This window comes from Narcine bancroftii, chromosome 5, assembly GCF_036971445.1.
Source record: "Narcine bancroftii isolate sNarBan1 chromosome 5, sNarBan1.hap1, whole genome shotgun sequence".
Lineage (NCBI taxonomy): Eukaryota > Metazoa > Chordata > Chondrichthyes > Torpediniformes > Narcinidae > Narcine > Narcine bancroftii.
Genome location: NC_091473.1, coordinates 177,152,168 through 177,175,051, shown reverse-complemented (window position 1 = coordinate 177,175,051; position 22,884 = coordinate 177,152,168). Strand labels below are relative to the sequence as shown.

The 22,884-nt window shown below is 41.8% G+C and overlaps 1 protein-coding gene across 4 annotated transcripts in view; it reads left to right on the top strand.

Moving 5' to 3' along the window:
• Positions 1-6,023: 6,023 nt before the first annotated feature.
• Positions 6,024-22,884, top strand: part of slc6a11b (solute carrier family 6 member 11b) — a 188,205-nt gene continuing 171,344 nt past the window's right edge. Inside the window, exons 1-5 of one of the 4 annotated variants that reach the window (XM_069939876.1) lie at positions 6,024-6,375; positions 7,492-7,720; positions 8,200-8,334; positions 8,429-8,569; positions 8,710-8,800. In XM_069939876.1, coding sequence (XP_069795977.1) covers positions 7,501-7,720; positions 8,200-8,334; positions 8,429-8,569; positions 8,710-8,800 — 587 coding nt within the window. In that variant the 5' untranslated portion in view covers positions 6,024-6,375; positions 7,492-7,500. The remainder of the gene's footprint in view (positions 6,376-7,491; positions 7,721-8,199; positions 8,335-8,428; positions 8,570-8,709; positions 8,801-22,884) is intronic. The other 3 variants (XM_069939874.1, XM_069939875.1, XM_069939873.1) reach the window with 3 other exon arrangements.

Below are 22,884 nucleotides of genomic sequence, written 5' to 3'. Positions count from 1 at the left end.
TCTCAGAACTGTGAAGGACTTCCTTACAGAAAAGTCAACATAAAAGATGGTCTCATTAATTTCCATGTCCCACGTGTCCAATTTCTCAGAACCGAAGCTTTGAAAAGTTGGGTGTTCTGCTCAGAGCCGACTTGTGAATTTAGAGAATCAACAGTGGCTGAGATGCTATTGTAAAGGAAACATTGGTGGTCTGTTAATATGTTCATTACAATGATTTTATGTGCTGTCCTTAATGTGTGTCTCCAGTCTTGGATTTAGAAACAGATCGATTCCAGGCCAAGTTCAACTGATGACTGAGAACTGAAATTTTGATTATCTGAGGGAGAAGATCAGATTTTTCTTCACCAGTCAATCTCCTTGTAGTGATTTAGAACATAGAACATCAAACTTTACTCACAAAACAAGCCCTTCAGCCCACAAAGTTGTGCTGACTTATATATACCCACCAAGAAAGACATATATACTTCGTAATCCTCTAGTTTTCTTTCATCCATGTGCCTGTCTAAGAGTCACAAATGCCCCTATTGTTCCAGCCTCCACCACCACCTCTGGCAACGCATTCCAGGCACTCTCAGTGTAAAAAGATTGCTCCAGATGTCTCCCCTAAACTTTCCTTCTTTTCCTCTGGTGTTTGCAAATCCTGATATGCAAAACCTTTCTTTTGGAATAAATTCACATTTTAAAAAATTCAATGTGTAGAGATAAGTTCTCAAACCTTATGGACAATTGGAATAGAAAATGAGTCAGACTGGATGCAGAAACAAACTTGAAAGTTTTAGCATCCCCAGATAGATCAAATAGAGTGAATGAAGCTTGTAGGATTAGTAATGGATTTTATTGAAGGTTAACTGTGCTGGAGATAATACTGGACTTCTCCAAAATCAGATGCTTGGAAGAAAACATTTTACAAAATCCTTCTAACATTTTTAATTCTTGGACTGCCCTAAAAGAGTTGCTGGCTGCAGGCAACCTCGGTAGAGGCATTTTGAGAGGGATCAAAGGGGCTTATTGAAAAGGGATATCAATTGTGGGGGTGGAGAAAAGGATGTTTCCGGGTGAACAAACTGGGCCTGGCAGAAATTATTCCATTTGTTCCTGGCCCAGTAATATTGTCTTAAGGACTCGGCTCTGATTAAAGTGGTGGGGATTCCAGTCCTGGCAGAAAATAAAATATTTAAACTGAAGGCAAGTAGATTTATTACAATATTTCCGACTAACCAGATTGGCCACCAACCCCTTCATCCAGCCCCGAGCACATCACAACATAGTAACAAAATGGTCCCAAATTTGAGCATCTTCTCTGGGACCCAGAGGTGGTTCCTGTTCCATCTTTTTTCTACCTCTGCCCACCCATCTTTTTCTATTAAAATATCCATTAGAATTTGACTTTGCATTGCTGTTGAGAATAAACTTGCCTTTTCTGAGGAGGAACGATGAAGTTCCAATTACATTTCTATTTATTGAAAACAAATTGATTTCTGTATAAAATCTAGAGCCAATTTGGACGCAGCAACTTCCCACAAACAACACAATCAACACTAGAAAATCTTGCTGTTCACAGGACAAATATTGATATGCATCACAGATTCAAGTATCAAAGCAACACAATGGGATCTTTGGTACCCATTTGCAAGTTTAATATTGTAACCAAAAGATTTCTCCATTGTCATAAAACATACTCTGGTTTTTTTTGGATCACAGTAGTTTTTGTGAATGACAGTTGTTCCAGCTCATATGTTTAAATACCATACAGTTTGTAAAGATTTCCATTCACACCTTCCCCCCCCCCACCCCCGTCATGAAGAAAATTGTAACAATCTTCTGAAAGGTTTACAATATAATTCAAATAAAGAGACATTTACAAGGATGCTGTATGTATCTCCATTAAAGAATTTCCTGTCACCATTTGGTGGAATTAGTGAATATTAAAAAGCTCAGGGAAAGATCCGACACAGATTTTTATGAAGGCAAGGGAAAATTACATAAATAGATTAAAAAAAAGGCCATTTCAGAAAAATTGGGGTAACAGGAGATACCTTATCATGAGAAATGTGGCAACCTTAAACGTTAAATTATAAAATCTAATCTCCAGTTCACTGGTCAAAGGTTGGAGTAGCAATTGATGGGGAATTGATTCAAAGAAACTGCATTAATGCAGGTCACTAATTGTTCCAATACATTTTCTTCTGTAGACTGCAGAGCCCACCTCACTGACAAAAGACAAAGGAGGAAAAACCCAACACCCAACCCCAACCCACCAATTTTCCCTTGCAACCGCTGCAACCGTGCCTGCCTGTCCCGCATCGGACTTGTCAGTCACCAACGGGCCTGCAGCAGACGTGGACATACCCCTCCATAAATCTTCGTCCGCGAAGCCAAGCCAAAGAAAGAAAGAACCAGCTATTGGTTTAAATATGCCCATAATAAAACCCCACACTTTATAGAGAGTGACCACAGTGTAGTTTTAGCAACAGCTTGAAATTCATTTTGCACGTTGATACTTACCAATCAGTTCAAGTGAAATAGTGGAAGTCAGTATCTTCGGTGGGAATAAAAATTTTTGCCTTCTTGAATTCATGGTTTAGCCTTCCCCTTTTAGGAATCTAATTGTTGATTCAAAGATTTTTGAGCACACTAGCACTGACCCTTTGTACCAGCCCATCTTGTAGCATGTTCACTAATATTTAACTTTACGATATTTCAATTCAGTCTTCCCACCTTGTGTTTTTGGATTTTTCTCCATACCCTGCACAATTATCATGCTACTTTTAACACTATTTTTTTGTCTCATTAAGTGTTGTTACTGGACTACGCAGTGCATGAGTTGGATCGGCTGGATACCACGTAAAACAAAGCTTCTTACTATATTTTAGAACACATGACAAACAAGCAATTCAAAATTCATTTGCTGGACATGCGACGAGTGAAACAATTAGCTGCCTCTGTGAGGTCTGATAACAAAACCCACGGCCACAGAATGCTGCCCAAAACATTACCTTAGTTAATATGCAGGATACCCTGGGCCTCAGCTCCTTCACTGGAGATCCGTGCAATGCCAGCAGCTAAATCTCTCTTTCTTCCCCATCCCTGTCTTCTTTCCTCCAGCTCCTGACCCCCTTCACCCCCCAGAGAGCAATCCCCCTCCCCATGTCACTTCCCAGCTTTTTTTCTCTTTGCTGCCCCACCCATATCCACCTATGACCACTTGCCTGTGGGGTCTTCCCCTGCCCCTTCCCCCAACCACTTGATTCAGGTGTCTGCCTACTTTTTTGCTCATACCTTGAAGAAGGGCTTGGGCCCAAAATGTTGGTCACAAATCTTTTGCTGTTTGATTTGCCGAGTTTCTCCAGCACCTTTGTGCATCGAGCTGACAGGTTTGCTATTCAGCAGACTGGGTATTGGGCATGGCTGGGTTAAAATGAACTCTGATGTCATCCACTGGTTTGGTCTCTGGAAAGCAAGAATTGAGGTATATTTCTCAATTCTATTTGCTGTGTGCAGAATGTCAAAGCAGATGGAATTGCTATTAGGGAGAGATTGAAACATACAAAGATAGAGGGAGAAGATTCAGCAACTGGACAATATTAGAATTGTCCACCTTTACCTGGTGAAATAATAATACACAAAAGAACCATGGGAGACTGTATGAGAAATGATCAACTCAGAAATGCATACAAGTATCATCAAACAACTTAAAATGCACTAGATTTAACAGGGATGGTCAACCTCTGCACCTAACATTAATCTACAGTAATTTGCAGTTCTTTATGAGGGAGATTTCATGTACCCATGCAGACTTTGAATGTAAATTACTGGACTCTTATCTGAATGAGATGCACAGTGGTGAATGTATTGGACTTAATTGTTTATTATTGTCACATAGACAGAGATACAGTGAAAAACTTAGCTTTACTTGCTATCCAAGCAAGTCAACTTGTATTTAAGTACAATTGGTGTAATGCAAAGGTGCCCCATATTGAGTTACTTGTTTTAAAGTGAAAAGTGCAGTTAAAACTGTTCACGTTGAACTCTCAAGCTTTTAAAATTTGTGAGAACAAGAGATCACAGGAGTGTCAGGCTGGGAAATAGCTTCTTCCTGCAGGCTGTGAGATTGATTAAGCAAGAAAACAATTCCAAAATATTTATATATATTTATTTCAAGTTATATCTGTATGTATATATGTGATTACTATGTGCTATGTACTGTGTGCATGTCTGCCCCGTGGTTCAAAGAAATACTATTTTCTCTGGTTGCATATGTACAGTCGGATGATAATAAACCTGAACTTTAGGACAATGACCTGAAAGACTGAAACTCAAGTGTTAGGACAGTACTTCCCAGTATATTTAGTTACTTATATTTAGTTACTTCCCAGTAACTAAATGCGTTAATTCTGGTCACTTTTAAAAATTTTCTTGATTCACCCAATGCAAACACAATCTCCTTTGGGGAACTCAGTGGACCAAGCTACAACAGTGAGCGAAAAAGAATGGTCAATGTTTGGAGTCTCAACCTGGATGTTGACCACCGTTTTTCTCCCACTGGATCTGTTTGACTCACTGAGATCTTCCAGCAGATTATGTTTGGCTTCAAATTCCACTGACTATGGGCCTCTCCCACCTGCACTGAATCTTTTTGATACTATTGTATGACCTGCTTATAAAGCGTCATCTGGAAACATTTTGTGTTTTTGTTCCCCCCCCCCCCCCTAGTGACTACACATTACAGTTTTGGCTGCAGCTGAAGATATTCATGCCCATCACTGAAGTTTGTAGTATACAGTGGAAGTCCTAAAATCTGGATGCCAGAAACCTGGACCACCTGAGAATCTGGACTTTTCGAAAACTCTCAAGCTTTTAAAATTTAGCAGATGTGTGTGTGTGTGTGTGTGTGTGTGTGTGTGTGTGTGTGTGTGTGTGTGTGTGTGTGTGTGTGTGTGAGACAGATGCATGGCAGCGACAGGTAAATCTTATCACAAAGAAATTAATTTGTTTTTTTCTTTTTAAATGTTAATTTTTGAACATTTCAAGCATGACACTTTTCTGTGAAAACATTTTATGTCTACCTTTTTGTCAAGTGTTGACTATTTCTCTTTAAAACTGCTCGTTTTGAGAAATGAGACATGGTCTATTTCCGAATGAACAAACTATCACAATTTATTCTTTGTTCTCTTTTCCACCTGAAATTTGAATTTTAAAAGTATGGCCCGAAACTCCAGAAAATCCAGACGAGCCAGTCCGTGAGCAATCTGGATTTTAAGACTTCGACTGTATCGATTTGCAAATTATATAATTTGTTTTGAACTGTCACAGCATTTGAATAATTAACATCAGGGGTCAGACAGGAACAGGTACCAACAAATTCTGGGAAGTACTGTCCTAACACTTGAGTTTTAGTCGATTTTAATTTGGGGAAAATTGAATTGAATGAAAACCCCTGTTTTTGTTTTCATCATTTACTGAGAAACAACTTGAAAATGAATTAGAAATAAACAAGTTAACCTTAAACCACTCTACATCCTGCTGATGAACTCCCACAGTAAGGTCCAAAAGATGTACAAAGACTACTAGAGAAGTTTTTTTGTTTTAAAAATCACAATACTAAGGACTCTGGCAGAATTACACATTTGTCTGCAGTATTCGTGACTGCTTCGCTCCGTTGCCACGTGCCAGATCTGGTGGTGGTGGTGGTGGTGGTGGTGGAAGGTGGGGAGGGTGGGCAAAAGGGGGAAACGAACACATCGAAGCCCCTTTTTTCTTCGGGCGCCTGTCTGCTTTTTGCTCTCAGGACCGAAACCTTTGCTTCCTAGGGATGACCTGCCGAGCTTCTCCAACATAATTTGTGTATTGCCCGACCATCACGGCGCCAGCAGACTTCCCTGCTAAACGTGGACCCCCCCCCCACCCCACCCCACCCCACCCCCCCAGCTCTGTCACCAAACACCCCTTCCGCGGCCCTTAAGCAATGGCCAGGACAAGCGCCCATGTGCAGATGGCGACAGTACTGTGAACAGCCGCAGTTCCCTTCGCACCCTCCCCATCCAGTGCTCGAACCGGAGTTCCCACGAAGGTACCACAAAACAGGGTGGGATATTTCCTCCCCGATTTCACCCTCCCCCCCCACCCGGGCGATTGCGCCATTCATTGATACAGCCCGGACTGCAAGTCAGAGCGGCGCATGGGCTCGTCTCCAATACACAGCAGCATCGGAGGAAAGAGCGCGCTCGCTCTCTCAACCCACTCGCTTCGCAGAAGGTATCACCAGAGGACCAAAGGCACCCGGACGGATCCACAGCCCGAACCACAGAGGCGCCGTGCGAGACTGTCCTCGGGGGAGTCACAAGATCCGCGGTGGTGGGGGAAACCGACAAGCAGGCGGGTGAACAGCGGGACCCTCGGTGGGCGGGTGAACAGCGGGACCCTCGGTGGGCGAGTGAACAGCGGGACCCTCGGTGGGCGAGTGAACAGCGGGACCCTCGGTGGGCGGGTGAACAGCGGGACCCTCGGTGGGCGAGTGAACAGCGGGACCCTCGGTGGGCGAGTGAACAGCGGGACCCTCGGTGGGCGGGTGAACAGCGGGACCCTCGGTGGGCGAGTGAACAGCGGGACCCTCGGTGGGCGAGTGAACAGCGGGACCCTCGGTGGGCGAGTGAACAGCGGGACCCTCGGTGGGCGAGTGAACAGCGGGACCCTCGGTGGGCGGGTGAACAGCGGGACCCTCGGTGGGCGGGTGAACAGCGGGACCCTCGGTGGGCGAGTGAACAGCGGGACCCTCGGTGGGCGAGTGAACAGCGGGACCCTCGGTGGGCGAGTGAACAGCGGGACCCTCGGTGGGCGAGTGAACAGCGGGACCCTCGGTGGGCGAGTGAACAGCGGGACCCTCGGTGGGCGAGTGAACAGCGGGACCCTCGGTGGGCGAGTGAACAGCGGGACCCTCGGTGGGCGGGTGAACAGCGGGACCCTCGGTGGGCGGGTGAACAGCGGGACCCTCGGTGGGCGGGTGAACAGCGGGACCCTCGGTGGGCGGGTGAACAGCGGGACCCTCGGTGGGCGGGTGAACAGCGGGACCCTCGGTGGGCGGGTGAACAGCGGGACCCTCGGTGGGCGGGTGAACAGCGGGACCCTCGGTGGGCGGGTGAACAGCGGGACCCTCGGTGGGCGAGTGAACAGCGGGACCCTCGGTGGGCGAGTGAATGGGTTGACAGTGGGACCCTCGGTGAGTGAATGAGCGGGTTAATAGCGGGACCCTCGGTGGGCGAGTGATCGATCCTCTTGTCAATTTCAGTGGTGAGCAGGTTTCATTGAACGGACCGAGTGTAACTGGAAATTCCAAAGCCTTTTCATGACATCGGGCTTGAGTTGTCTCATTTTCTCAGTATTTTTGTTACCCACCCAGACACTCGCCAATTTTGCCGGGCGGTCGCTGGAAGAAAGAAAAGAAGAAAACGAGATCAGTGGTCTGCAGCTAAACTTTTCGCTTTTCATCTTCAGGCGAGCGTCATGACAGCGGAGAAAGCAATTCCGATCATCAATGGGAAACCCGACGATACGATGGAGATCGAAGCTTCCAACGTCAATTTAGTTCGCCCCAACGACAAGAGAATGTCAGAAAGGGGCCACTGGAATAACAAAATAGAGTTTGTCTTGTCCGTGGCAGGGGAGATCATCGGATTGGGGAACGTGTGGCGCTTCCCTTACCTCTGTTACAAGAACGGAGGCGGTACAGTCGCAAAACTTTTTACTTAATCTTACTTGATGTGTTTAGCTGATCAACTTTGTGGTGATATGTAATTATCCCTCTAGGTTACCAGGGGTCATCCCGGTGACCTTGTCTATAAAGCAGTCCAGAGCTACAGTCTAGCCTTCCAGGTTTGTCTTGCAGAGACAAGGACCTCTTAGTGTCCATATTAGTTTATTAAAGCGGTCTTATATTCACACTGATGGTGTGGTTATTGTCAGTACACACTCTTTGATTGCTTGTTAAAGGAGCAAATTTCCAGAAGGCGCCCTGAACGTGTGTTGGGTGCAATTGCCACTCTTAAGTGTGGACACGGTTGTGGGGGAAAAAAAAGTACCCTTTTAAAGCAGGCAATTAGTGAGAGTTGAGGCTGGTTAAACTTTGGGAATGCATTGATTTTTTTTCCTTCCAGTCTTGATGTGCAGTTCTCAGTGAAGATTGTTGCTGTCCTTTAATTCCAGGGGCTTTCCTCATCCCATACGTTATATTTTTCATCGGGTGTGGTATCCCGGTGTTTTTCCTAGAGACTGCCCTGGGCCAGTACACGAGTGAGGGGGGGATCACGTGTTGGAGGAAAGTTTGCCCCCTCTTTGAAGGTAAGCTTGAAACCTCAGTGATGCCTTTCACCTGAACATGAGCTGGTCAATGAGAAGTTGATGCAAAGCTAACAGATAATTTGTTTGTTGACAGGGATCGGGTATGCCACCCAGGTGATTGAGGCACATTTAAATGTGTTTTACATCATTGTTTTGGCTTGGGCCATATTCTATCTTTTCAATTGCTTTACAAGTGAACTCCCTTGGGCTACCTGTGGACATTATTGGAACACAGGTAAGATGCAAGGCAGCTGTGTTTCACACCTACCATTGGTTAAAATAAGCATTAAAGGGTCACAGATCTAATATATATGCATCAACCATCATGAATAACTACTATTTTAATCATGCGTTGTTTCTTTAATCCCCTTGAAGAAAACTGTTTAGAGTTTCAGAAGCTGAATTCCACCAATTGCAATCAAACAGTCTTACCAAACGCAACTTCGCCTGTCATTGAGTTCTGGGAGTAAGTATAAAATAAAATGATTAAAATGAAATTAAAATATTCTGTGGTAAAATAAAGAATTTCATGTTAAGTAGAGACTAAGAAAATATACATTGAAAATATATATTAGTCTTATCAACCAGATCTATTTCCCTTGCACAGTACTTTGAAAGTAATTAGAAAGATTGTACATTTTAAAAAATTCCCTGAAACAGATTTAAAGCCGAGAGTGAGGGTTAATGTGTCTGTTGAAGAGATGTGGTCATTCTTTGGGTCTTGCAGATGCAAAGAAATTTACTCATTCACATTTCCCCATGGGTTTATGTGCTTCAAGTTTAAATGAATAGTAGAAGTGGAGAGAAACAATATTTAATGCTAAGTTAATTTTGACATTCTCAATTTTTGAAAGGGTATTCTAATGTAAAATTATATACTGAAGTCTAACAAATCTTTTTGATTAATCATTTTTACTATCTCATTGCTAATATGCCCTGCACTTTAGTTTGAAAAAAGTAAACATCGTGGATATATATAACCAGAAAATCCATTGGGGAGGAAAATAGTTATGGGGAAGTATTGTGGACAAAGCAACCATACACCTTTGGATTTGTAACTAAACTTTGATCATTTATTATCTGGGAATTTGTGAGGTACTTCTATGCAGGAGAAAAATTACTGCCTCAAAACATGAGCCAGATTCCCCGCTCCTCCCCTCTCTGCCTTCTGCAGGGACAGTTCCCTCTGTGACTCCACCCTACACTCTTCCCTCCTCAACACCAATCGCCCCCTTACCACCTACCACTGTGACTGCAGGAGATGCTGCACTTGGGCCCACACCTCCTTCCTCACCACCATCCGGGGCTGCAAACAGGCCTTCCATGTGAAGCAACACTTCACTTGTGAATCTGCAGGGGTCATCTACTGCATCCGGGGCTCCCATTGTGGTCTCCTCTGCACCAGAGAGACTGGATGCAGTCTGGGAGATCACTTTGTTGTACACCCTGGTTTTGTCCGCCGCAATAGTGTTGATCTGTCAGCGGCCATCCTTTTCAATTCCCTGCCCCATTCCCTTGTTGACATTCACTGCCAGTCTGAGACCATCTGCAAATTGAAGGAACAACACCTTATCATCCATCTGGCCATCTCCAACCAGATGGGATTAACATCAACTTCTCTGGTTTCCATTAGAACCCTCCCCCTCCCATCTTCTTCCCCCTACCTCCTTCTCTCTCTCTCCCTTTCCACTTTTCCTTCTGTCTCCTTTTACAGAGCCAAAATCAATTCTCACCATTCCTCTTATCATATCCATTTAACACCTTTTGACTATTAGTCTGGACTCCTCCCCTCCCATTCTTCCCCTTTCTTTCCCCATCTTTGAATTCAGAAGCCTGTCTTTTTTCACTCATACTTTGATGAAGGGCTCAGGTTCAAAATTTTGTTAATATATGTTTACACCTTTACAGCTGAGTTCCTCCAGCTTTTCTGTATTTTGACTACAATCATAGAATCTGTAGACTTTCGTGTTTCACATCAGATTACACGCGACCAATGTTGCGCTCACCTTGCGCCCAACCCCTAGCATCATCCCCAAGTTTGGTCCCAAAGATCAATTTGTACTCCAAACTTTGCTGCTTGTCCACTTCATGAACAGAATGTTCATCAGACAATAACTACATTTCAGTTGGTTGAACCCAAGTTCCAGCCTTGCACCCACTCTGCCCACTAAATGTATTTACAAACAGTTGGATTAGATTTTTAATAATTTTTGAGTCAATAACTTTAAAAAAAATTGAAAAAAATATCACATTTAAATGCAATTTTAACTGGTACAAATCAATTAAAACACTAATATTAATGAAAGTATCAAAGACCTACCTTTTCCATCTAGGTCAGATGGTTGTGCTGGGCTACGCCCAGTGGAAGAACACTGGAACTTGACCTCCAGCTCTAGTGCACGGATGCAGAGGTCAAAGATGTGATCAATAGAAGAGATTGAGTGTGGAGCGAGAGTGTGGCATTAATTTCACACAGATCAGAGAACGAATGCAACCCAGTTCGTTCTGTTTTGTGTTTTCCTATGATATTTCTCAAGGTCATTACCATTCACTAAATTTACTGGTGAAGCAGGTTCATGATGGGAGATGTGTTATACAGTTCATTGTGATATTGTCTGGAGTCAGGACTTTCAGAAAGGAGAAAGAGGAATAATGAACGTTATTTTGAAGGAATTTGCAATGTATTTTTGGAATGCAGCACCAGTGTTGGTACATGGATCTTTCCAAGTGAATTGAGAATCCACGTTCCTCTGATCTGTAAATAAAGGTATTGCATTGTTGACCAACCCACTGATACTGTCCAATGCCATAATTATCTTTTTGTTATTGGGCATCAACTGGAATCGCAGAAATCAAAATGTGACAGTATCGAGCAAATTAGCAGGGGCTTGTAGTATGAGTTGAAACTATTGGATTACTTTTAATTGTATTGATGATCCCATTTCAGATAAAATATTTTTGCTTCATGTTTTCTGAATTGTAGTTATATAAAATTGTGGAAGGGCTATTTATGTAATATTGAACAGTCTTGCTAATAGAAGGTTAAAATATGTAGCAAAGTTTCAAATGGTACAAGATCAAAATAATGAATGATCTGATCATTAATATGGTGAAGGGTTGGGGCTAAAATTTGAAATTTAATCTTGTTAAACCTTTGTATTCGGGAAGATTTTATTAGTCTGTTGCATGTTGCACCCTTGGGAAGAATAGAAAGATGGAAAAAGATTCCTTCTTGTGTCGCAAAAACACTGCCTTTGGTTTAATAGCCAAAAACACAACATAGCTGGTGGAGAATTGCTAATTAATGGGGAAATAGTGTGTATTGAAGGTGAGACTCTTAGAAGCAACAAACATGAAAGTCTGAAGCAGAGATTGTCAAAAGGCAATGAGTTCTTGTGCCTTTCATAAGTGGACCATTTATTTTGTGACTTAATGTACCGTGCGAGTTTGAAATGTTGCACAAGTTGTAGACAGCAGCTTCTCGTATGATTATGAATTAAATATAGCTTGTAATGATCTTATTTAATCAGCCTTTTCCAAGCTTTTATTTTATTTTCCCCAGTTAATTATCACAGAATGTTTACTAATGACAAAAAAAAAATTAGATATTTATTTTAATGTAAAGGTAGATGCATTAATTCATTAGTGATATACAGTATTAAGGGGGACAGGGTGCCTTTATGTAATATACTAATCCTTTATTTAAAACTAATTTTGAGTGTGAGAAATTATTGATTCCATCAACTGACAATATCCTTGTTATAAGCATTCTTTCACAGCAATACAATGCAAACCTTGAGGATAATTTACCAATTTAGTGGCATGCTTTGTGTAATCCAGTTTAGTGCAATTTAATATTATATTTAGAACATCACCTTGGTAATGAAATTGAGCTGGATTAAAATGTACTGACTGATAGTAGACACTCGCTGTACTGTTTACCATTCACCTTATGTTAATGAATTAACAAGTTGTTGGATGTCGATGGCAATATCTCTAAGGCAGAAAGTTATCAATTTATAGGTGTCCCCAAAATTTGGAGCTCAAAATTTGTTGACATTTTGGTGCAGTATTGAGAGAGTGTGACTGTGCGATACAGTTAGAAATGCTGCCTTTCAGATAACCTGAAACCCCACCAGCCATGTTATGAACTAATAAACCCTAGTCGTACTAATAAACGAATTGCAATGGAAAATTAACCAGACAGTGGTAAATTCAAAATAATAGTTTTTATTGAATGATTAACAACGTAACATTTCTTACTTACCTCTAAACAATTCTAAATTTAAACCGCGATGCGCAAATGTAAATGTGTGTGTGTGTGTGTATTAAAGTCCAAAACCATTACAGTTTAAACTTGATTCTGAAAAAGTCAGTTTTAAAACTCTAGTTTCAAATATTTTGTTGACTTCCTTTTTAATCACAGTTCAGAAGTAATTATGAAGCACCTTTTAAACATTTTATTTTCAGATCTCTTTAAACTCATGAGTCCTTCAGAGAGATATTTTACAAACAGGAGCGACCATCTTCTGGGTGCAAATACGACGTGGTCTTACTTATTTAAAAACCATTTATGTTGTATCTCCAGTGATAAGGATAATATAAGTCCTGTCTTTCAGGAGGTCAAGTTTTCTGTCTTCTTCAGTTTTCTTCCACAATGAGGCTGCACTCTTTATTTTCAGAGGAGTAATTGAAAAGTGGTCTCCCTTTTGAAATCCACTATTTCTATATTCCCCTTTTATTAGGAGTAACACATAACAGCACCTATTCCGATTACTGTAATTCAACCCTGTCTTTCACAAGGGTCCACCTCCTGTGTGCATCCCATAGGGTCTTGACTTCTGAACTGTCTTCTCTGCTTTCAGTATATAGCTCTCTGACATCATGTGATGCAACATCACAGTTTTAGTTTCATTTCTGCAAAAACCTCTTCCCTTTTCCATAACCACTCCATATCCATAACAATCTCTAACTTCATCTCTGTTCCAAGAGGCTCAAGTGGTTTAGTTGGTTTCATGAGGTCTAATGATCTTGTTTTTGTTTGAAACAGATGGCTTCCTTCAGCAGTTCTTATTGTGTACTTAGATACTTCAGTTTTTAATAAAGCAAACACTATTATTCTGGAATAATCTTTCTAGATGCTGCGTATCCAAAAATGAACACTCTTTTTTTTTAATTTAAAGTCACAATACAATTAATTAATAATTAATTATACATATAAAATTATACATGTGGTGCATAAACAGTCCCTCCCTCCCGCCGCCCCACCACCCACCTCCCTCCCAAATACCCCTAAGAAAGGAAGAAGAAAGGAGATTGTCAATGAATAATTAAATTCTATTCAAACACCATGGAACCGAGAACCACCATCAGGGCGAGCTATTGAGATCTTAAATTTTCAAACCAACTTGTAAATATGGGCTCCATATTTTCCAAAAAGAATGATAATTATTACATATGTTATTTTTTCAAGAGGAATACAAGATCTCATTTCAATATGCCATCTTTGCATCCCAAAATCCATATCAGACTTCCAAATAATAGCTATACATTTCCTTGAAACAGCTAAAGCCAATCTTAAACATTCAATTTGATGCATAGTTAACCTTAGTTTTAAACTAAACATTTTAATATTTCCTAAAAAAAATAACATTGGATCTAATGGAAGTTTAACCTTTAACACTTTCTCTAAAAATAATCTAATTTGTATCCATATATGGCAGAGGGAATACTTAAAGTGGTTTGTGAGTGGAATGAAAAAGGTTGAGTACCACTGACATAGAGGATAGCAGTGGAAGGATGTTTGTCTGATTGGAGGTCTGTGTCTAATGCTGTGCCACAATGGCTGTTACTGCATCCACTGCTGTTTGTCATCTACGTTTATAATTTGGATACCCAATAGACTCGGTTAGTAAATTTGCAGATGACACCCAAATTGGTGGACAGTGTGGAAAATATCTAAGTTTACAACTTGATCTAGGTCAGATGGGTCAAGAAGCGGAATATTGGAATTTATCTCTGACAAGTGTGAGGTGATGCAGTTTGGTAAGTCAACCCAGGGTAGGACTTGCATTGCAGTGAATTGTAGCACCCTGGAGAGTGGTGCTGGACAGAGAGACCTTGGGGTACAAGTGCATAGTTCCTGGAAAGTGGCAATTCAGGTTGAGATGGTGGTGAAGAAGGTGTTTGGCATGTGTGACTTCATTGGATGTGGTACAAAGTACAAAAGCTAGGACCTCATGGTTCTTGAGGTTGAGACCACACTTAAAGAGTACCACGTGCAGTTCTGGTCACCAAGATATTGGAGTGGGTGGAGTGGAGATCAACAGAATGTTGCCAGGAATGGAGGGGGTTGACATAGGGAGGGGCTGGATAGATTGGGTCTTTATTCGCTCAAGTGAAGGAGGCTGAGGGCTGACCTTATAGAGGTTAACACAATCATGAGGAGAATGGTCTCTTCCCCCCCCCAGGGTAGATTATAGAACCAGAGGGCATAAATCTAAGGAGAGTGGGGAAATATTTTGGAGGGACCTGCTGGACAATTTTTCCCACTCAGAAAGCAGTCTGTATCTGGAATGAACTGCCAGAGGAAACTATAGAAGTGGGCATAATAACATTGTTCAAAAGACATTTGGACGTACTTGAGGAAAAGAGGGACCAGGAAGGATATGGACCAAATGCTGACAAATGGGATGAACCCAGAATGCCACTTTGGTTGGCATGGTCGAGAAGGCCTTAAGGGCCTGTTCTATGCTTCAAGAATGAAGTAAAAAAAGTCCTGCGGCAAGAAGGATCTTGTCACACATATCAGCTGCTGTACAATCTCAAAGTTTGGACATGATTAGTTTGGGGGAACAGATAAGAGTTTCTATGGAAGGGATCAAAAGTCCCATATGGTATGATGCCTGCCCGGTGCTAGGGTCCAAGATATCTCAGATCAAGTTCAAGGCATTTTCAGCAGGGAGGGTGAGCAGCCATATGTTGTGGCCCATATAGGGACCAATGACATAGGCAGAAAGGGTGATGAGGTTCTGCAAAAAGAGCTCAGGAAAATTAGGTGCAAAGATGAAGGACAGGATCTCCAAGGTTGTAATCTCAGAATTGCTACCCATGCCACATGCTAGTGAGGTTAGAAATAAGAGTATAATGCAGCTTTACACCTGGCTAAAGGCATGATGCAGAAAGGAGGGCTTCAGGTTTCTGGATAATTGGACTCTCTTCCAGGCAAGGTGGGACCTGTCCCGATGGGATGGTTTGCTTCTGGAGGACTAATATCCTTGCAGGAAGGTTTACTAGAACTGCTTTTGGGGATTTAAGCTAGATTTGCAGGGGAATGGGAACCAGAGTGCCAGATCAGATAGTGGAGAGGAGGAGGGAAAAGATGAGGTGAAGATGGCATGTAAGTCAGAAATAAAAGGGTTGTATGCAGTGGATATGTTCTCAGATCCATCTATTTCAATACAAGGTGTACCATAGGAAAGACAACAAGCTTACAGTGTGCATTGACACGTGGAATTGTGACATTGTGGACATTGGTGAAATGGTTTCAGGAAGGGCCGGACTGGCAGCTCAATGTTCTGGGGTTCCGTTCTTTCAGATACGATAGAGAGGTAGGGCTGAAAGGAGGAGTGACAGTCCTCGTCAGGGAACGTAGCACAGCAGTGCTCAGACAGGTTAACCCAGAGACAGGACATGGGTAGAGCTGAGGTATGGGAAGGTATGACCATACTCGTGGGGTTGTATTATAGACCACCCAATAGTCAGCAAGAATTAGAGGAGCAAATATGTAGAGAGATAGTAGACAGCTGCAGGAAACATAAAGTTGTGATGGTAGGAGATTTTGTCTGTGACTCCATACTGTAAAAGGGCTGGATGGCTTGGAGTTTGTCAAATGTGTTCAGGAATGTTTTCTAAATTAATATATAGAGGTACCAATGAGAGAGAGAACAATACTGGATCTCCTGTTAGGGAACGAGACAGGACAGATGGTAAAAGTATGTGTAGAGGAATATTTTGGGATGGTGATAATAATGCCATTAGTTTCAAGTTAATTATGGAGAAGGATAGGTCTGGATCTTGGGTTGAGATTCTAAATTGGAGAAGGATAAATTTTGAGGAAATGGGGAAGGATCTAGAATGCTTTGATTGGGATAAGTTGCTTTCTGGCAAGGATGAGTTTGCTGTGAAAAAGGCCTTCAGAGGCAAAAATATTTGAAATGTGAGTTGCCTGAGGATTTCAAGATAGCTCATGTTGTTCTGATGTTAAAAACCATGTAATTACAGGCCAGTGATCCTGATGTCAGTGGTAGGTAAATTATTGGAAGATATCCTGAGAGATTGGATATACAAGTATTTGGATAGCCATGGATTGATTAGGGATAGTCAATGTGGCTTTGTGCATGGTAGATCATGTGTAAGCATTCCTTTGGGATTTTTTGAGGAGGTTACCAAGAAGGTTGATGAAGGATATTGTCTACATGGAAACCATGTCTAAGTAAGGCCTTTGACAATGTGTCACATGGGAGTTAGTCAGGAAGTTTCAGATGTTTGGTATTCATGGTGAGATGGTAAACTGGATTCGACATTAGCTTTAGGGTTATGGTGGATGATTGTTTCTCAAACTGGTGGCCTGTGACTAGTGGTGTCCCTCAGGGATCGGTGCTGGGACCATTGTTGTTTGTCATCTGTATCAATGGTCTGGATGATAATGTGGTAAATTGGATCAGCAAGTTTGCAGTTGACACAAAGACTGGAGGCATGGGCAGTGAGGACGGCTTTCAAAGCTTGCAGAGGGATCTGGACCAGCTGAAAAAATGGGCTGAAAAATGGCAGATGGAGTTTAATGCAGACAAGTGTGAGGTGCTGAATTTTGGAAGGACAGACCGAAAAAGGATGTACATGGTAAATGGTGGAACACTGAGGAGTGCAGTAGAACAGAGGGATCTAGGAATACAGACACAAAAGTCCTTGAACATGGTGTAAAGGGTTGTAAAGAGAGCTTTTGGCATATTGGCCTTCATAAATTAAAGTATTGAATACAGGAGTTGGGATGTTATGGTAAAGTTGTATAAGACATTGGCGAGGCCAAATTTGGAGTATTGTGTGTAAATTTGAACACAGAAAAGATATCTATAAGATTGAAAGAGGGTAGAGAATAGTTACTAAGATACTGCCGGGAATTCAGGAATTGAGTTACAGGGAAAGGCTAAACAGGTTAGGACTTTATTCCTTGGAGTGTAGAAGAATGAGTGGAGATTTGATTGAGGCATTCAAAACTACAAGGGCTGTAGAGATTAAATGCAGGTAGGCTTTTTTACTGAGGTTAGGTGGGATACATGGGTTTAAGGATGAAAGGAGAAAAGTTAAGGGGGAACATGAGGTGGCACTGCTTCACACAGAGAGTGGTGGGGACTGTGGAATGAGCCGCCAGCTGAGGTGGTGAATGCAGGCTCATTTTTAACATTTAACATTGAACATGGGTGCGAGAAGTCCAGAGGGCTACGGACTGGTTCAGTTCAGTGGGAGTAGGCAGAATAAGAGTTTGGCACAGACCAGAAGGGCTGTTTTCTCAGCTGTTATGTTCCATGGTTCTTTGTTCGATGTTTCGATGAACATATTGGTCAGCAAACATTTCAGACCAGCTGATGTACTGTGGATATATGTGCAATCGCAATTGGTGAATTGACCTGGTCATGCGCTTCCTCAACACCAATACCCTGTACGAGGCTGGAAACATTCCCACTGGTGTTTCCTCCCTCTGCTCCATCTGTTTTTCTTATTTGTGGGGTCCATCAGGAGGTAAGAAAGGGTAGAGAAAGTGGTTTGACTATCACTTTCTGAAGATCCTAGAGGCGGAGAAAGGTGAGTTGCAGAGAAATCCCGAGGTCATGCCAATTGCTCTTATAATTGGCATGCCATTAAGCAGATACAATGTGTGGGATTGTCTTGCAAAAGTTTGAGCAAAAGAGCCTGTCTTAAAAGGGTGATTTGGGATGGCAGGATTAAAAACATGGGAATGTGTGTGTCAGAATTGGATAGAGGCTCTATGGTTGCAAGAACTTGCTGGGCAGTTAGAGCACATGACAAGAAGTTGGAGTGTGATGTGTTGGCCATGGAAATGTTTTAAAGTGAATGATGTGCTGTCCCTAATGCAGGCAATCCTGAAAATGAATGAGAACCAAATGTATTGAGTTGCCAACCCTGGTGGTAGGAGGAGGGTGGGGTGGGGGGGGGGGGGCGGAAAGTGGTGGTATGGGGAGAGTCTGAGTTCGTGAAGTTAGATAAGTTCCTTATCACCACTCCAGTGTCGTGCAACAGAGCTCAGATGGACTTGTTCGGCTACAATCCTGAACAAGTGAAATATTAAAGTCAAATACTGAAAGAACTCAAAAATAGATTGAAAGATCTGCTCATTTCTCCTCCCGTCCCATTCTACTTCCCCTCCTACCTCTGGCCAAATATGCCATCAGTGGATTCAGGCTGTACAACTTCTTATTGAAAGTTTCAAAATAGTTCAGTACTGCCTTTCATGGATATCCAGTGAAAGAGAATGAAATGGGAAGAGCCTCTAAACTTTCATGTAACCTGACCAAGGTCTTCCATCTGGGACAATTTAAAAATAACAATTTATGGAAATACCAGGCTGCATTTTCTGATCACTACGCTTCAAACTGCATGGTTTTTCCGCGTGGACATATACAAACGTTAAATCACAAGTAGCAAATGTAAATTCAATGCAACCTATCCCGGAAGTGCTTAACTCTACTGACATACAGTACATACGTCTAAACTCAAACACTCCAGTGATTATTTTTTTGGTCTGACTTGCTGTGAGAGCTGATTAGAATGAAACAAGTAAAGCTTCAAACTCACTTAAGAACAATCAAAGGAGTGACTTACAATCTAAAATGAGGGAATCGTTCTTTAAACTCCATGGAAGCATAGTTTTCAAGTGTTCCATTTGGGATAATTTCTTATCATTTCAATGGTTCTTCAGTGCATGTTTCTTAGGCAGGGTTGAAGAATATTTTCACTTGTCATTACTGTTTCCTCTGTGCAGTGCACACGTGCACACCCGTTTTGCAACCAGCACACAAAGGAAATTAATGTGTGCACAAAAGGTTAGTTATCTAAAATAATGTAGAAATTAATAATTATACTTTTTGAAAATAATCTTAACTAAAGGTATTACTTTGTAGAATGAAATCATACCTATATTAATTCAGGCCAATACAGGTTTATTAGCCATGAAAGATAGGCTGGGCCAAAATGATTTTGACACAATTTCAAGTTTACATTTGCACAAGGACTCAATACTTTTGTCACAGGAAAAAAAATTTGCACAACCTAAGATTTTTGCAGACTCTGACTACTAAAAATTCTAGAAGTGGTCCTCAACCTTTTTCTTTCCACTCACATCCCACTTTAAGCAATCCTTTTGCCATCGGTGCTCTGTTATTGGTAAGGGACTGTTTAAGGTGATATGTAAGTGGAAAAGGAAGGTTGAGAACCTTTGCTCTAGACCAGTGGTCCTCAACCTTTTTCTTTCCACTCACATACCACTTTAAGTATTCTATATGCCAGCTGTGCTCTGTGATTAGTAAGGGATTGCTTAAGGTGGCAGGTGGGCGGAAAGAAAAAGTTTGAAAACTACTGTTTTAATCGTACCCCATTGACTCGTTATGTGAACGGTTTCATAACTCCAAAAGAAATGGACCAATGACAATTTTTCTCAAGCAAAATATTTCAGTAACAATTGGGTCTAGAGCATTGATTCTCAACCTTCCCTTCCCACTCATATGCCACATTAAGCAATTCCTTACTAATCACAGAGCTCCAATGGGCATAGGGATTACTTAAAGTGGTATGTGAATGGAAAGAAAAAGGTTGAGAACCACTGAATTAGAGGGAACATTGCATCATTGAGGAAGGTTCTGAAAGTACTCAATGTCAGCTCCGACTTCAGGAGTATCCTGGCATCTGACACAGGCAAGGAGACCTACTGACCCCAATCTCCCTCAAGTGGTGTGGCATGTGTTGATCACAATAAAACTGGCCTTCACAAATTCACTTTGTGCCAATATGTCTTGCTACTTTTTGTGGGGCTGTTGTAACTTTGGAAATGACCATATCGTCAATGTCAATAAATTGAGAGAGCTTGACATATTAATGAGGATTCTGAGGAAAACTCTTCTGATTGGGTTGATTGAGTTTTGAAAGAAAGTGGTGCCAACAGAACGTGCAGTAGGACAATGATGTAAACCTAGGTGATGTCATCCCCACTAACATGGTTTTCTCCACTGAGGCAGCATTGATGGTAATGGCCACCACACTTGTTAAGATGGTGCCATCTTTATGCCCATTTTGTTGTTCTGTTCTAACAGAATGGCCACAGGATGGATTGAGAACATCAGAACATAAGGAACAGAAACAGGAGGGAGGCCATTACTCCTGTGGCAACATTCAATAATTTCATGAATTGATTTTTAACCCAATACCACTTTCCTGTACAACTCCCATTATCCCTTGGTTCCTTTAATATCTAAAGATCTGTCCATTAGTGACTGAACCTCCACAGCCATCCTAAAGATGCCCTAAGCCAGCAGGAAGAAATTCCTTTCCTTTCCTCATTGCTCATCTCATCTTACCTTGGATTGTGAACGGTTGTGCTGGAGGTTGAACAAAGAGACTTGGGGTCCAGGTACATGGGTCCATGAAACTGGAAATGCAGGTAGAGTGTTTGGTAAAGAAGACGGTATGCTTGCCATCATTTGTCAGGGTATTGAGTACAGGGGCAGAGATTTCATGTTACAACCGCATAAGATGTTGGTGAGACCCCATTTGGAGTATTGAGTGCAATTCTGGTCAACCAGCTACGTACAAGATGATATTTGAGCTAGAAAGTATGCAGAAAGAATCACAAGAATGTTACTGCGATAGGTTGTGTTAAATTATAAGGAGACGATTTATTTTCCCTAGTGCATGGGAGGCTAAAGGGGGGCCTTAGTGAGGTTTTTAAAACCATGAGGGGCATAGATAAGGTAAATATTCATTGCCCTTTTCCCCAGAGTAAGGGAATCTAAAACTAAAGGGTACACGTTTAAAGTGAGAGGGGACCTTGAAGGAGACCTTTGTTATTACAGAGGAATGTAGATACATGGGATGAGGTGGGGAGTCATTGGCATTTACCCGACAATGTGGGAAATTGCCATCCTTCGGGTAAATGGTGGGAAAACAAGAAACAAGCACAATTCTGGAAATCAAGGATGGAAATATTCATCATCTGCAGGGAAAGAAACAATTGCTAATATTTTGAATCATTTGATGGAAAAAGTCATTGACAAGCCATCAAGGGATCCTACTCACCAATAATCCGCCCACTGAAGAAAAATTTGGGATCCATCAGAACCTGTTGGCTCTGGTCCTTGAAGTAACCCCTTAAACATGGGGGGGGGGGGGGGTGGTGTTCAAGAACTACATTTGGAGAAAAGAGATGCATTCTAGATTCATTGAAAATTATTGCCCTCAAAAGAAAAACATTTGGCCAAGTTTGATGTCAAAGAGACCTATTAGAATTGACGTTAATGCTGGTGGGGTGGAGACGGGTAGGGGAATTTCCACTGGCTTGATTTTCACAGAACATTAAGATCGATGTGCTTGCAGTCATTGGCCCAATTTTTTTTCTCATATGCTCCTCCGACCATTGATCATGTCTTATCATCTTCAGTTATTTGAGCAATGACTTTCTCTGCATCATATGGTCAGCAGTGTGAAGGTTAAAGTTTCACTCCATCCAAACAAGGGACCATGCTCAACATGAAACCAAACCTGGAGAGCATTCAAGCTTGTGGTGAGAAGTGACAAAAAATAATTTGGACCACTTTAGTGCCATCTGCAACAAGAGACATTCCAGTCAGCACTCGTTTGCATTCAATGACACTAAATTGCCAAATCTTTCTCTTTTAATATCTTGCAAGCCAATCGCATGAACACAAGGATAGGTCAGTTGGGCATAATGCAATGAGTGGCTTGCTTTGTCTTTCTCCAAAACCTTTTCATTGTCTGCAAGGCATAATTCCAAACTATGGAAGAAGACTCTGAACTCAAATGCAACTCCAAAAACATGGAAAAGCCTCAGCAGTGTGCAGAATGGAGAAGCCGATGATCCGTCCACCTTAGATGGTCTGTCTTACCTCCTTCAGCACCCACCATTGATGAGGCACACCAAACCTTCCACAGCACCTCTCAAGTCTGCAATCTCTTCAAGGCATTTGGTCAGCTTCCTGGTATCTTTTTCTGACCGCTGTGTGGAAATACAGAGGGCAGGCAGTGGTTCATGAAGGAGGCTCAAAAGCCCCTTCTAAAGAGCATTAGGTATGCTCTGGAATTACTCTATAAAGTGACACACTAAAACCCATAAATAAACAAAACTATCCAGCAGACTTCAAACGGTGATCACAAATCTTTGATGAGAGGAACAAAATAATGAATTGTGTTTTTCATGGCAAAATCCTCTTGTACCTTGAAGTATAAAAACTTTGCTTATTGAAA